The 16,850-nt window shown below is 42.0% G+C and overlaps 1 protein-coding gene across 4 annotated transcripts in view; it reads right to left on the bottom strand.

Moving 5' to 3' along the window:
* Window positions 1-16,850, bottom strand: part of FANCA (FA complementation group A) — a 69,680-nt gene that overhangs the window by 8,521 nt on the left and 44,309 nt on the right. For all 4 annotated transcript variants that reach the window (XM_037877941.2, XM_043526515.1, XM_043526516.1 and 1 more), the window contains exons 24-35: window positions 16,687-16,757; window positions 15,314-15,413; window positions 13,697-13,887; window positions 12,792-12,888; window positions 11,878-12,054; window positions 10,944-11,017; window positions 10,246-10,374; window positions 9,099-9,192; window positions 6,608-6,774; window positions 5,905-6,010; window positions 3,653-3,712; window positions 3,060-3,164 (exon numbers count right to left, since the gene is read on the bottom strand). In XM_037877941.2, coding sequence (XP_037733869.1) covers window positions 3,060-3,164; window positions 3,653-3,712; window positions 5,905-6,010; window positions 6,608-6,774; window positions 9,099-9,192; window positions 10,246-10,374; window positions 10,944-11,017; window positions 11,878-12,054; window positions 12,792-12,888; window positions 13,697-13,887; window positions 15,314-15,413; window positions 16,687-16,757 — 1,371 coding nt within the window. The remainder of the gene's footprint in view (window positions 1-3,059; window positions 3,165-3,652; window positions 3,713-5,904; window positions 6,011-6,607; window positions 6,775-9,098; window positions 9,193-10,245; window positions 10,375-10,943; window positions 11,018-11,877; window positions 12,055-12,791; window positions 12,889-13,696; window positions 13,888-15,313; window positions 15,414-16,686; window positions 16,758-16,850) is intronic.

Consider the following 16,850-nt stretch of genomic DNA (forward strand, 5'->3'; position numbering starts at 1 on the left):
TAGTCATAGTCCAGCATTTCCGTTGGAATACACAATCCAACACCCTAACTTTTAGGATGCCCTCTAAACCTTCCCACTCCAAATGTTCCTTAGTGACAGATATAGAAAGTTTTTATCTTCCCAATGCCATGCCATTCTCTTTTGACCATGCTTTCCCTAACCAGAGAAATCTGGGCCCCAGTCTCTCGCCACAGTAGGCATTCTTTGCCATTTACATCTTGCAACTTTAATAAATTCCATGTCCACCTCCAATTTAATCGGGAGCCTGGGGGCACCTCTAGGTTAAAGATAGTTTAATTAATCTGGGTTGGATGGGATGTGGGCTTAGTTTCTTTTAGTTTAGGGTAGTGGTCCTCAGACTGTGGGGCACACTCCCCCTAGGGGTGCACATAAAAATATTCGGGGGGGGGGCATGCAGTGAGCCTGGGCCAGCTCCCTGGGGGTGCAGAGGGACTGCCACTCAGCCCTGCTCTGCCCCTCAGTTCCGCTCCAGCCACCGGGACACAAAGTCCAGTTACCTGCAGTAACTGGCCTCTGCCACCAGGGAAGGGGGCTGGGGGAAGAGCAGCAGCTCCCCTCCTCCAGTCACTCCTCACCCCCCTACCGTGGCTCCTAGGGGGGTGCAATTGAAAAAGTTTGGGGACCACTGGTTTAGGGCCATTATTTCTCATGTGCTCAGGGGAGTCACACAGGGAACACCTTCTTGGACCATTCTCCACTATAGAGGGTCTGAGTGATTTCTAGGAAGGGATCAATTCCGGGGATGTGCATGCCTGGGCTTCAAGCAACCCTCCTCCTTACCAGGGATAAAATGGGTTCCCCCTTTATACCAGACTTCTGCCCTTTCTTTTGGGCTTGTGCTCACTGGATACCCTAGTTTGCACATAAGCATCAGCAAGATCTGCTGCTTTTTGGACAGAATCCAGGGGTTTATCCCATATAGCAGTGGTTCTCAACCCGCCGCCGGATTGCAGCCCAATCAGCACAGACCTGCAGCCCATCTAACATCCTCAGGGCCATAGGAGGTAGTATTGGATGTGGCCCATAATGGTAAATAGGATCAGAACCACTGCCATATGGCATCTGATCTCTTCATAACACATGCTCAAGAACTTTTTCTGGGCAAAGAGATCAAACTAGCCCTAATTCTCTGCCCTCTTCCCCTTGGCCCATTTTCTCATGAAAACACAATTTACACACACTCTCTCTGACTCATCTTGTTGTTCATTCCGAGACCTCTAAATTTTACTCTATACCTTTCAGGAGTAATTTGAAATCTTTGCAATACAGACTTATAAGAATGTGTTTAGCGTTCAGATTATGAAATGCTTGTAAGTTGCTGAATGCATTAATTTCACTTGTAATATCTGGATCCCATTCTATAAGGTGATATATAAGTTTTGCTTTGTAATTGTAAAAATGCTTGCTCTGAACCTGTGTACCCAGTCAGGTGGAATGTCCACTGCCCATCAAGGAGGGCTATCAAAACTAAATGGGCCATTGTGGTTAATGGCCCTCTCAGACCCATGAAGGTGCTACATGCAAGAAAGCCAATATCATCAGCTTGAATGCTGAAAGAGGAGGATAAAAACAGGGACACAGGAAAATTCTCTCTCTTTGCTGTCTGGACTGTTACAGGGCTGGAGCCAGGAAACAGAAGCAGAAATCCCCAAGGTCAACCTGTGTTAGTCCTAAAAGACATTCAGTGCTGAGAGATTACAACAACTCTGTCACCTTTTGGAACCACAGACTAATTCATCTGTGTATATATGTTGTCTGCTTTAACCTGTAAATAACTCATTTCTTTTTCCTAGGTAATAAATCCTGAGTTAATTTACTATAGGACTGGCTACAAGCGCTGTCTTTCGTGTGAGAGCTGAGGTACAAATTGACCTGGGCTAAGTGACTGGTCTCTTGGGACTGGAAGCAACCTGAATCTTTTGCGATCTTTGGTGCATAGCAACTGCCTATCACTAAGTCCAGCTTGTCTGGGTGGCAAGGTAGACTAGAATACCCATGGGGACGGTCTATGAATCCATAGTAAGACTGTTATAGTGCTTCAGGAGTTCACACTTGTTACTTGGTTGGTGAAATCTAACTATAGAACATACAACCAGTTTGGGGTGTCTGCCCGGAGGTTGGCACTCATGGTTGCAAACCACTCCAGACAGCATGACATCCTGGTGAGGGCATCACCAAGGAAATACTTAAACTAAAGCTAACACACACTATATTAAGGATACTAATTAACTATATACAACTAGAAACAAATTAGTCACTAAAATAGAGGAATTGTGAGGTGAAAAGCACACAGAGCTGACTCTCGCCATGGGTGGTAAGGAGGAACTGAAGGGAGTTGAGTCACAGCCTCATATAGCTAGGGAAGGGGCTTTGGCCATGAGGCATGAGTGCCACCCCTCTATGAGTACTGGGAGGCACAAATCTCCTGCACTGGTGCATTGGGAGTGCACACACCTAAGTGTAATACACGGCTGCGTCTACTTGAAGGAAAACTTAACAGTTGACCATCACTCTTATCAGTCTCTGAAGAGAAGACAAACAGATGTGCTTGGGCAGCCTTCTCTGCTGGGAATAACACAGTGAAAGCAGAGAACTTTGCAGCCTGGAAATACCCTGGTCAGAAGGGAATGAGATTGGGGAAAAAAAAAGAAAAAAAAAGGCAACAGCTGGGGAGCCAGATGCCTCAGAGTGGATGCTTTTGCTGAACCACTGGGGGAAAAAAATACAGGTGCAGTTGCCCTGAACTGTGACAACATACACACACAGTTACAGTTGTGTCTAAATAATTCTGGGGGAAAAAGGAAATGATATGCAATACATTGCTGAATTTTGTTAATTTTGTATTAAGATACGTACCTATACGTGTCAAGACAATGTAACTAACGTCTTATCGTAAATTAACCGAAATAGCAATACATAAAATATTCCCTTCCATCTCCCATAACACCCCCCACACATCACATTCTAAGCTAATTTACAGTTGGCATTGTATTTTGGAGCCAGTACTTAAAATAGGAAATATAATTAAGAACATTTACCGCTGCAGAAGAAATGATAATGGGACATTTGGTTCGACATGTTTTCAAAATATCATTAATCCCTTGTGCTGATTCCTCATAATCCAAACTGGCATTCAACAGACCCTGGAGAAGTGGAAGTACAATGTGACTGCAAAATAATATATCTTTCCTATACATTTCAAACCCATGTTGTCAACTAATAAAAACCAGCTGTAGGAGTCAGCATTATTCAGAAGGAAAATCACACCGACAAACCTACCCTGAACCTAGTTTTCTCCTATTGTGAAAAATTAGTTAAAAATTATAATATTTCAGTAAAACTTCAACACCTGCAGACCAATCTCTCACACGTTTCACCAATTCCAATACAATATTTACATCCATCACTCCTCTTCCACAGCCACATTTCAGAATATTTGTTTGTGGACTTTATGTAAATGTCAAGTTCCTATTTTGGTTTCTCAAAACCACTGCATAAATGCACATTCCAGTTCTAGTAATTGTGGCAGCTCAGGGTCCTAGTGTGAAAGTCAGCAAATTGTTTCCTTGCAAACAATTTCAGGCTTTGCATTGTGAGAGAAATGGAGGGGAAAGATTAAACTAGCAGTTACCCTTAAGAAGTGAGCTGTGATGTCATAGGAGAGTGCACATCCTCTGGAACAAATGTTCCTCTGTAACAGAATAAGACAGACAAGAGTTTACTCATTAGAGAGTTAAATGTTTAAAAAAAAAAGTTACAATCCTTTGGCAATACTTCACAATAGGGATAGGTTTATTCTGTACTGTCAGACCTTTCTGAAAGCCCAGTTACTTGTTCCCTTTAGAGCCCCCACTCAGGACTTCATTTCTCTTTTGAAGCAACATCAGTCACTAGACAGTGCTTTGCAATTTCCTATCACCAGTAAGTAACACAGATAATGCTGCTTATTGCCTACTGTAGAAGACAGAACTGGTTTTACGCAGAGTGACATTGTTTGGATGAGTGAATTTCTCTTGCTCCACCTATGCAGGGACCGAGATATAGGTGGTTTTCAAGGGATCATTAGTCAAGTAAAGTAAATACAGCTGACTAATACCAGAAGAATATAAAAGGAAGAGACCCACCAGAAGCTGATGGCACAACCATTATGAAGCTATTGTTTTGTGTCAAATACTAAGATGTTTCAAAATATCTCATGGTTTTAAAGATGAAAAATTAGCTTATGATAGGGTCTCAATTTCCATATATATATGGCAGGGACCTGGCACAATGCCCTGAGGTGTCAGGGAAATCAGAGACTTTGGGCTTGTCTTCACTACGGGGGTAAGTTGACGCTACTCCAGCTATGTGAATAACGTAGCTGGAGTTGACTGACCCCGGTGTTTTCACTGCGCTGTGTCGACAGGAGATGCTCTCCGGTCAACTTCCCTTACTCTTCTCAGAAAGCTGGAGTACTGGGGTCAACTGGAGAGCGCTCTGCCATCTATTTAGCGGGTCTTCACTAGACCCGCTAAAATCGATCCCTGCTGCATCCATTGCAGCAGCGTTGATCTCCCTGTAGCGAATACCAACCCTGGGATGCAAGTTCAGGGCTTGTCTACACTGGCACCGTACAGCGCTGCAACTTTCTCGCTCAGGGGTGTGAAACTCCCCCACCCCAGCGCAGCAAGTTACAGCGCTGTAAAGCCAGTAGACATGTAGACAGTGCCCTAGCATGGGAAGCTGCGCTCCCCGCGTAGGTAGCTATGCCCCTTATGGAGGAGGTTTTTTTAGGCTATGGCTACATTGGCACTTTACAGTGCTGCAACTTTCTCACTCAGGGGTGTGAAAAAACACACCCCGAGCACAAGTTACAGCTCTGTAAGCGCCAGTGTAAACAGTGCCAGCGTAAACAGAGCCGCGTTCCCAGCGCTCTAAACTGATCCCCTCATGGAGGTGGAGCACCAGGAGCTGGCGCGCAACCACACTCGCACTTCAAAGCGCTGCTGCGGGAGTGCTCCCACGGCAGCGCTTTGAAGTTTCGAGTGTAGCCATGCCCTCAGAGAGTTCTCTCCCAGCGCTGCGCCACAACCACACTAGCTACGTTAAAGTGCTTTAGCGTTGCCAGTGTAGACTAGGCCTCAGTCTCTCACTTCCAGGCCACCAGAGAATGCTGCAGATTTCTATATCTCAAATGCTCTTAACGACTCTTCTAATGGCAACAAGAAATGTTGCTGACAGGCTCCAGGAGCCATAACAAGTGACCTATAATTGAGGAATGGAATAAAAAAAAAATAAAATGGGTATAGCCTGAAGGACTCCACCTTCTAAAATTCTAAAAAAAAAAAATCTAAAAATGTACACCTTACTCTACTCAACCTGACTTAAACAAGGTCACAAAACTGAAAATATTGTTCACAAATTGGTTAACACATCACCCTGCAGGTGAAAAGTCTAAACTGCTGATCAGTGATTTTACTCAGATATGCACCCATTTGTGGGATATTCACTACATCCAACAAAGTGGCAGATGACTTCATCAGACCAAATCTTTATATTGTATTTCCAAAGAGCCCTTTCTCATCAGCATAATATATTCATTGTGAATCCAGACAAACTTACTCTGAGTGCATTCTACTGCGGAGAAAAAGCACACAGAGGAATACTATAGTATCAGTCATTGGCAAGGTTCACAAAACCACAAAACTTTTCCAGATATCTGGACATCTCCTGCAGTGCCACAAACATCAGAAGAATAGGTTGTCTGAGGTTCCCACACAATGACAGATTTCCTGCTTTCGAGTATGATGGTGTTTGATCTCTTCTCCATTCCCTATTCTCAACTTTAAGACCCCTATCCAGAGCAATTACCAAACTTGCTACTGTTTGGGAAATTGTACACACCAGCTCAGTGTTTACAAAAAAAAAGAAATCTTCACAATCCAAGGTCATTTTCTTTCCTCTTCGACACATCATGATGAGAACTGATGGAGGGAGACACAACAGAATCCTAAAGTAAAATTTAAAAACATGCAGTCAAGAAGAGGACAGAACAGCGGTCAGGTCATATTAAGTCTGACTTTGATTTTCAGTAGAATTTAGAGAACTTTCCAAGACTCAATTCCTTAAACATCTGCTAGCAGGAAATGTAAAGGATTACTCACTGGGGATTTTTCCACATGGCCAGAAACGGATTTGGTATTTCAATAAAATATTCAGAGCATTTTCAAGACACAGAAACAATGACTTTAGAAATGGTGGAGTTCCCTTCTCATCCCCAGTGGGAATTAAAGCTTGTTAAAGAGGTGATGGTTGTAAATAGCAGGTCCAGGAGGTTGAATTCCTAGGACTGCTATCAGGATCAGCCTTTAGCTAAGTGTGTTGTGTTTAGTGAGAGCTCAAATACCGGGGTCGTTAGGGAATAAACACCTCACTCCACAAGATTAGCACACTAAACCAGTAAACATATATATTCCCACCTTAATTATCACCCCTTAGGAAAATGGATGTACAATTATTTCATTGCTGTTGTGCTGTGTAGTTGAGTTTCTGAAAGTAGCTTTATCAGATGAGTTTCTCTCATTCTGGCATCCTGTTGGTATTTTACCTTTTTTGCAGTAGCACTTCCTGCTGCCTCAGTAGCCGTTCACCTACAGCAGAGCCATTTCCTATAGTTTTTAACCTTTCCTGGAAAATCCTAAATAGGAAGTGTCCCTTGTCATTCCAGCAGCCAGTGGGTGAAGTCTTCCTAGACCCTAGCTCAAGTACCATTTCCTGGATGGGAGAAAGAAATTTTTCATAACTTTACATCAATCTGCATTTCAAATCCTCTTTTACCCCACGGTATCAGTGACTGAGATGATTTTAGATTTACAGCAACTGCACAAGTGCCCAGAAATCCCAGCCCTGGATAAACACACAATGAAGTGACAGAACTCCTCAATAACCCCTGAAGTGAGAGAGTTCACCCTTCTGAACGCTACATCTATCCAGCATGCAGTTTCCAACTTATTCTTCTGAACTTACTTTGTTTCTTTAGGCTTTGTAAAGCACATTGGTGCTTGCAAAACATACTCTACTAAATTTGCATTCCTCTGAAGTTTGATTCCCAAGTTTCAGTGGAAAACAGTTTTACTGATTATTCAGTGCCTGAAGTGATTAGAATAATAGAATCATAGAATATCAGGGTTGGAAGAAACCTCAGGAGGTCATCTAGTCCAACCCCCTGCTCAAACCAGGACCAATCCCCAATTAAATCATCCCAGCCAGGGCTTTGTCAAGCCTGACCTTAAAAATATCTAAGGAAGGAGATTCCACCACCTCCCTAGGTAACGCATTCCAGTGTTTCACCACCCTCCTAGTGAAAAAGTTTTTCCTAATATCCAACCTAAACCTCCCCCACTGCAACTTGAGACCATTACTCCTTGTTTTGTCATCAGCTACCACTGAGAACAGTCTAGATCCATCCTCTTTGGAACCCCCCTTCAGGTAGTTGAAAGCAGCTATCAAATCCCCCCTCATTCTTCTCTTCCACAGACTAAACAATCCCAGTTCCCTCAGCCTCTCCTCATAAGTCATGTCTTCCAGTCCCCTAATCATTTTTGTTGCCCTCCGCTGGACTCTTTCCAATTTTTCCACATCCTTCTTGTAGTGTGGGGCCCAAAACTGGACACAGTACTCCAGATGAGGCCTCACCAATGTCGAATAGAGGGGAACGATCACGTCCCTCGATCTGCTGGCAATGCCCCTACATATACATCCCAAAATGCCATTGGCCTTCTTGGCAAGAAGGGCACACTGTTGACTCATATCCAGCGTCTTGTCCACTGTAACCCCTAGGTCCTTTACTGCAGAACTGCTGTCGAGCCATTCGGTCCCTAGTCTGTAGCGGTGCATGGGATTCTTCCGTCCTAAGTGCAGGACTCTGCACTTGTCCTTGTTGAACCTCATCAGATTTTTTTTGGCCCAATTCTCTAATTTATCTAGGGCCCTCTGTACCCTATCCCTACCCTCCAGCATATCTACCTCTCCTCCCAGTTTAGTGTCATCTGCAGACTTGCTGAGGGTGCAATCCACACCATCCTCCAGATCATTTATGAAGATATTGAACAAAACTGGCCCCAGGACCGACCCTTGGGGCACTCCACTTGATACCGGCTGCCAACTAGACATGGAGCCATTGATCACTACCCGTTGAGCCCGACAATCTAGCCAACTTTCTATCCACCTTATAGTCCATTCATCCAGCCCCTACTTCTTTAACTTGCTGGCAAGAATACTGTGGGAGACCATGTCAAAAGCTTTGCTAAAGTCAAGGAACAACACGTCCACCACTTTCCCCTCATCCACAGAGCCAGCCAGTTATCCCGTCATAGGTGGCTATATGGATTACATTTCACTTTCCAAAAGCCAGATTCCAAGAGTGCTTGTGTATGTTCTGTTTTGTTTATATTGATCTGTGGGATCAGAAAGGATCAGATTGGAAGTTCGTTTCTTTGATGTCTTCAGCAGAAAGATAGGTTTGTACCTCTGAATACTAGTCAGTTGCAGCAGAGATATAACTTGACTAGCTTGACAGCTAATTAGAACCAATTACAAATAGAAGAGCTGCCATGGTACTAAAATGCCTAGTAGAACTCACTTCATCTTTGCAAGATGGAGCCCTTGCTTCTCTGCAAGGCTAATTTGGGAAACTCTCTACTTCAAGGACCTTCATGTAGGTATATTAATAAATGGGGGGGGTGGGGGGGGTGAGCGAACAGCCAAAAATCAATTCTTATAACAGATTTCCACTTTTGTAAACGTAATTCAACATGTAATGCAAACTGTCATCGTCTAGAATTCAAGACTGGCTGCTTGCACATTTTCAGAAGCTTTGTTTTTTTCTCACAGCTTGTAACAAGGCAGGCTGGCTGGTTCTAATGCCTTAAGGGCATGTGAATTAACACACTAAAGCAGTGGAAAAAATATTCAGAGCACCAATCATAATATCTAAAAACTGGACTGTCTGTCTTCCATATACTGAAATTTTAGAAAAGATTTTGTCATGCCAAATTCATGGATCTGGCATATGGATTTGTATCATGATCTAAAATCACCTGTAATCTGCAGAGAATATCAGGATTGACATGATGATTGTTATGAACGGAAAACTCTGACTTCTCCAACTGGCCACAGTTGTCCAACTCTGACCTGGAATTAAGAGAGACTCCTGATGACTACCCCTGTTAGTTAGTTAGTTATATATTCAGTGACCCTACCTGTAACAAACTGGGAAAATGTCTGCATTATTTCTCATTAACATTATGTAACTTGGTTTCCCTGTTCAATTTTATATTTATGCCTAACTGAATGCATATAATAAAATGAAAGGAGGCTGTAAAGAGGAGTTGTTAAGGACCCCAGGAAGAGTTGAACAATGACACAGATAAGACAGTCTCTCTGGTACCCACTTCAAACAACAGTGGCTGAGCCATCAATGGAGGGAAGGAGGCTACCTGGCTGGCACCATCCAAATTAGGATGTTTTTCTCTCCCCAAGGCCAGGGCTGAGATCAAACGATGCTGAGGGGATTAAAAAAAAAAAAAAAAAAAGTTTCTGGCAGAAAGGGAGGGAGGTGGGGGCAGGACCTCACGGAACGGGTGGAGTGGGGGCAGGGCCAGGAGGTTTGGGGGGTTGTACCTTTATATGAAAAGGTGTCAGTGATGCGGCCTTTGGGCCAATGTACTAGTCCTCATGTGGCCCTCATGGTGATTTGAGTTTGAGATTCCTGATTTATAAGATTTTTTAAAATTAGAATTTTTTTTTAAAGAAGTCTTAATGATAGTGGAAACTCACTGTGGTGTACAGGAATGTATGCTCTATTCATACAGATGTATACAACAACATAATTTGATGGTTGACTTAGGAAGTCAATTTAGTTTCTGAGGAAATCAAACACTGGGTAAACATGCACATCTATAGCAATATGAAATGTTTAAACAACACTTGCGTTGACACACACACACAAAACATACCCATTATGAAGACGTGCGCGAGGGGCAACATTCTATGACATTGCTCTGGCTTGAGTCAACGAGACTCAGCTAGAATTAGGTGGTTCTATGCGTGCATTAAAACCCAACATATAAACCTTTCCTAACTATGCTGTGGGTACAGAGTCAAACGCTGCTCTACCTTGTTAGTTTCCATATTCACAGTAAAACTGTCACTGCTGTGCAAGTGTATTCATGTGAGGTAAAGTACCTTTGGGAGAAATCCAGAATTGTACCAATAAGAATGCCACATGCTTTTTCCAGGTTTCCATCAAAGCCTCCAGAAGCAGAAGCTGCTGGAAGATACCACTGGTACAACGCCCAGTAATGGAAGTCGTGCCTGCAATATTGAACAATGGAAGATTGGATTCATATCAAAGAATTTTAGTGCTTCCTGTTCATTGTTTTAAAGAGAACACAGTACACCAAGTCAAATGGAATGGCAAAAAGAAGGTTGCCACACAGACCTGCATATATAATAAATCTATATGAAACTAGAAAGTGATTGCCCCAGAGGAACAGATGAAAAACTAACAGCTCCCTTGAGGGACTTTTAACAATCCAGAGACGTAACAAGGCTGGGCGTATAGTGTTTGCAGGTTGGCCTGTAACAACCATCTCTTGCTTCTGGGCATGGGAAAGTCCTGAGATAGAAAGACGTTCTAGTGAATTCTGTGGAGGTCAACAATTACCTTGGATAACTTCCTCAAGGGAAGCCAAACCCATCATTTCTAACATACCTTGAGCTCTTGTTTAAGATGTGGGGGCACTAGGAGTTCATGCCCCAAGCCAGACAATTTATTTACATGGTCATCAAACTCCAGGCTTAGGACCTTCTCTAATATTTCTGACTTAACTGGAAATGCATTTCAAACTACTTCCATTTTTACAGGACCGTTCTGCGCTTACCTTTCAGAAGCAGAAAGGATATCCTTCTCAGGTTGGACTTCTAGCTCAAACAGCAGCCACTCTCGGAAAGATAACTGGGAAAAACGCAGAGATTCAGCACAATAAAAGAACAGATCAGCAAGGAAACATGACTTCTACGGCTAGGTTACCAAAAGGAGCTCAGCCACCCGCTCTCAAATTACAAAGATCTCTCTCTCTCTCACATGGCAGCAGACGAAATTAACAGTTCCCATTTAGTCTCAAGAACATTTCTGTTCCTGGACCATTCCTAGCAAATCTAAACCAAGCCACCACTAGTTTTCAAAAAGACTACTAAAAGTACACGTATCTTTAATGCTTCTAAAGTGCCCATGCTCTGAATATCTAGATACCAGTATGGAACATATGGCAATATAAATCAAAGGAGAAAACAACAACAATTTAAAAAAAACCTGTAACCAGTGTTCATGAGAACTTCAAGGGATTGCATGCATTTAAATTGGGTGCCAGGAAAAGTTCATGAGCATTTTCAAAAATTTGGGCCTTCTCATAGATCTGTTTCTATAAAGGATAAAACTATTAGGCACACATCTGAGATATAAATACATTTATTGTACAGTTATAATTGAAAAGCCTCCATGGTACTATTCCTGCATTACCACGTTATATCCTACTCTACTTTTTGTCAATTTCTCTATAAAGCCAAAATGCCTCATGTCTTTTCTCCTATCTGCACCTTATCTGTAGGTTATGGGGATGATGATAATGATAATTCTTAATGCTTAGATTTGGTTGTACACATCTTCAAAGTGTTGTACAAACACTGACTAAATAATAAACTTTTACAGGGAGCAGCTATTGTTGCTAATGAGTAATAATATTGCATCTATGCTGGGAAATCCCAAAGCACAGATCTGAAAAGTTAACGTTATGGTATATGGGTAGGGACTATTACCTGGAATAGTTTCTCCTTCAAGAGTTCTTGGAAGCACGTTTGCCTCCATAAACAGAGGCTGGTTTTCGTGTAGTTTACAGAGGGACAAGAGAGGGACCTCCAGGACAGTTCAGGTGCTTCCTCCTCACGGCCAATTCCGCGAGCCTCTAAGCTCAGCCGTGGCACAACATACTGTAACTAAAATAAAGAAAGTAGAAACTTACATATTGCCATCAATGAAAAAAAGCCTCTGTGCAGTACCAATTACGTAAAATAGTGAGTGTGGAAAAAAGACAAGGATACTCTACCAAAAACGTATGTTATTCAATTATTTGGCAAAAATGTGTTTGCGCAAGTGGAAACAAAGTTGAGGCGTCACTAAAAATCAGGCCCTAAAACACAGAATTCATGAGTCCAGTCCTTAGAATTGGAACAGTATTGTTGTTACTCTCCTCTCTAATAATCTCCCAAACAGACCAGGAGTTAACTTGGTAGAACTAAAACGGCTCAGTTACATTGGTTTAGCTGTTCCTCATGCTACCCAGCTACTTGACACAAAAATCCAAAACTGTAATAAAGAATGTATAGGTTGTGAGTGTGGAGGGAGGGCGGGGCGGGGGGGGGGGGGGCGGCGGCGCGGGATTAGATCAAGAAAATCATGGCATTCGGGACAAAAATGATAGGATGTAGTATTAGACTTTTAAACCTTCCAATGCTCTGTTAGGAAACAAGAAAGCAAACAGAGTTGGCTACATAATATTGTACACGTTATGGAATGAATACGCAGAGCGCTAAGGCAGCTCCCATAAAGGATTCAGGATAAATACTGCAATTAGTGCTAACCTGTTACAGTACAGATACCTGCAACAGACCGTTCCAGTGGCACTGCCATTTCAATAAGTGATGGCAACAGATTTTTTTATTGAAATGGTTACCTTTTTTATAAGGCCAGAGGGAAGCAAGTTGCATAAATCATCATGAGAGAGGGAAGGAAACTTGCACAAACAATAAGCAACTGCTGCAGTACAAAACCTGAGAGAAGAAAGAGAGCAGTTATTTGGTTTGGTTCATCTCTCATATCTGCCCCATCTTCCACTGCTGTTGCTTCCCATCCAGAAGCGTCCAGGGCCAAGTAAAAACCAAGGATATCATGCTTCAAAATTGTCTAAATACAAACTGCAATGATATCCAGTGACCACCTAGTCCAACAGTGTAATCATATTGGAACACTGTGCGAGCTATGACAATGGATTTTAAAGAACAAGGAGATAAAAGTAACTACTAAATCATTTCAAAGGCTGGCACAGGAAGTCTAGAAAAAGATGGGAATAAAATCATAACATACCTGGGAGAGAGACTGCAGTCCTATTTTGTGTAATTCAGCGCTGACCCAGAGCCACCCTAATTTTTAATATGGGGGTGTAGCCTGCAAAGACCACAAGTGCCAACAAAAAAAAAGCTTCATCTTGATTTGAGGCCAGGTAGGATCTGGAATTTCCATGGATCACACCTTAATATTGAAAGATGAGGGCGGCTTCAATCTGTTCTTAATCATGCCAATTAGATGCAATCCCTGGGCTCCTCCCAAATTTCTTATGCAGCCCATTGGTGGGCAAAGTTGGGGCACATCTGGTCTAAAGTTTCTACTTTTAAGTTTCATTTTCAAATAAAAACGTTCTAACCCTAAACACTAACATGTCCAATAGTGTGAGTGCCACACATTCGTAAGAGGGGAATCTACTGCATGACAGGACGTACTGTTCCATATCCCTGCCTGTGCCAAATCCAAGTCATCCCTAGAAACAGGGAAACCTAGCATATGACAAAGAAAGAAACTCACCTCATGCAGAAGGCTAAGGACTCCCCTGTCCTGCAAACAAGTAAATGGTTCCAGTACTCAGTAACAGAAAGGCCCTTTGCAGAGGCAACCTTGGATCCAATGTTCACTTCAGGAATCAAAGATTTGGATTCATTTAAATGAATCATAAAGGCAGCTAGTCCTAAAACATGAGCATCATTTAGGGAAGGACCCTGCAGCCAAACAAATAAATAGCTCAGTGAAAAGATGCATAGCATTTGTAACAAAGCAGCAAGTCTCAACTGAACCTCAAACTAATCAAGGGGCAGAATACTGCAACTATCCAGTGACTAATTCAGTGTAAAAGAACAATTTAGCAGATAGAAGGCACCAGTTAAATTAGATAACTTCCTCCTTATCTGGAATTCTGAAGTTGTTTCTGGTTAGCTTCTACAACAGAGATAAGAGAATTCTACAACAGTAACTGGCCGTAACTAACTTTAATTACATCCTTGGAGAATTTTAAAGGCCAATGGCTTTTCAGATTCCATGGCATTTAGATTCATTTATTAGCCTCATAACTTAATCCTTTCAGTACAATAGGGTGAAGAGCACAAAACCAAGGAAACACTTAAAAAAATAAAAAACAAGAACAATGAACGCATGAAGCATAGCTCTGGATCTTGCACCTAGGTATTTAGAAAGGCTCAGGGTCTCAACTGTCTCTTAAAAGCTGACTAAGGCTGGTACGGTGGTGGATGTGTAGTTCTGCACCAGATGCTACATCACAACCCCTTTACATCACTCCAATAAAGGGGCTTTAACAGCTCCGGGGGAAATATATCCATTCTAAAGCATAGAACATATGAAAGCATAAATGCATCTATACAGAGTTCTATGCTGCCTCCCTCATGCAGCTTGTAGCATAGGGGATTGCCAGGACAGGCAGGAATCCTTTAACATACAAAATGGCCTGCACCGATCCAGAATCCAGGACACACAAATATAGTATAAAGCCATCTTTCCCGCCTCATGATCCTCTTCCTGGAAGGACCTTCTGTGCTGTGCCTCCTCAGAGATGCAACACATAATCTAGCTGCAGAACTGAGAGCTGTGGTCTGAAAAATTACTTAGCACGTAATACTGCCTGCACCAGTTCAGAATGAAAATTAGAGGGGGCAAAAATGGTCTTGAGGCTGATACAGCATTTACTCAGTACTTCTAATGCACAAGTGCTCCTTTTAATTCAACAACAGTGCCTCCCCCTTATACATTAAACGCACAAGTCTCTTAATAATAAGGCTGTATAGTTAAAAATTAAAAAGTCTGAAAATACAAGAGTTAATCTGACCATATTACACCTTTTCTGCTTATGTACATAAAGGTCGTATATTTCAGTTCGTGTTGTTAAATGTGCATCATAAATGAGCAACGTGGCCAAGTTAACATTGCTGCAGAATCACTATTGTTTGCATTTTCTCAGACCAGGTTTGAAAAGTTTGTTAAAAATGAGAACTCTTTTGGAAAATTACAAGTTAGTGAAATCCCTCCATCGTATACTACAGTGCAGACAGGTACTCAGTATACATGTGGAGAGATGAGGCCAAAGTAGCCTTAAGCACATGGTTACCATCAATTTCTTTATGTTGGGAAACTAACCTGATGATAAATAAGCTGACAGAGCCTAGTCAACAGGGCAGGTAAGACACGCCTGTGTCCACAAATCATCTTCACAAACAGAGACAAACAGAGCCCCTGCCTACAGAAGACACAAGCCATGTGATCATGTTACTGCGAAAGGTCACTGTTATCCTTAATATAGAAGAGGGTTTTAGAAATGGTTAAACAGAATGCATCTGAAGCACCTTTGAGTGTAAATGCATCACACAACTATCACTCCATCAATATAATCAATTCAGCACTATAATAATTGCTATTTATATATCCCCATATGGGCATGGCACTATATGACATGTAAAAATCAGAAGGTCCCAGCCTTATGTAGCTTACAATCTAGTCAAAGAAGAGTTGTTGAGAGAGATCTGGAGAAGAGGAAGGTTGCTGAGGGGCACAGAAAGGAGACTGTTGCAGGTACAGGGGTCTTCTTTCAGGATAGTTATTTAAACTGTGGTGAGAAAACTGTTCAGCACTGCCATGCTGCCAAAAGCACACCCCATTTAGGTTACAGGATTGTAGGCAGCTTGGAAGTTGCCAGTGAAGTTACTTTTTAAGGAACTATTTTGACCATAACACTTTATAAAATTTTTGCTAACACACACACGAGCTAAAACACCACATTCGTCTTCCAAAGAGGAACTTCAGGTAAAGCCCAGTGAAAGTCAAGTCATACTCTCACAGTTTCCATTTGTCAGTACAAACATATATTTAATTTCTGAAATAAAGGGAGGCATGCACAGGTTTAAGATCAAAGTGAAAAAATAAAATGCTGTATTCTTCTCTTGATCTTGTGTCTTCAGCAGTAAGCTTTGTGCTTCATTCATTTAATGCTGGAGATGGCCCTAAGGCTAATGCAGGGGTGCCTAGACCCAGAGCAGCTCTGGATGTACCAAAAATAACCCAGAAGACACTTTAATGTCTTATGTACAAAGGCAAAGAAAAATATTCTTCTTGGGGTCTGATTTGTTTCAACAAAAAAGTTATAAAAAAAATAAATCAGAAACTTTGCTCCAGTGTCCCCCTCTTAATAATCCCATATTTAGAAACAACGTGGTGTTAGTATTACAAAAAGGCAGCACTAGACAGAGCAGAGGGATATTTAAAGGGCTGTCACATAGTGGGCAGCTTATTTCAAGGAGACTCAATGATAATGGAAGAGCACATGGTGTTTCTACTCTCATCTATCAAAGTATTAGTTTTTGCATCACAGCGGCTCAGGATAAAAGTGCCTGAAAACACCAGTACAATATATCCCGCATCATCAACAAGGGGATCTTCACAGACCCTTGTACAGTGCAGGTATTATGGGGCACTAAACAGTTTTGTCCTGCCTGCATGTATAGTATGCATCTTACCTGTCAGGAGGGTTAAAATAGGAAGCAGCTATTAGATTCTGGCAAAAGGATGTCAGTAAAAGATCAATGACCTGGAACAAACAACATAATTCATTTCTACTTTGTGGAGTTTGTCTCTAGATTTAGTTTTAGGATATGTATAGACATACATACAATTACCCAAC

This window comes from Chelonia mydas, chromosome 12 (genome assembly GCF_015237465.2).
Source record: "Chelonia mydas isolate rCheMyd1 chromosome 12, rCheMyd1.pri.v2, whole genome shotgun sequence".
Lineage (NCBI taxonomy): Eukaryota > Metazoa > Chordata > Testudines > Cheloniidae > Chelonia > Chelonia mydas.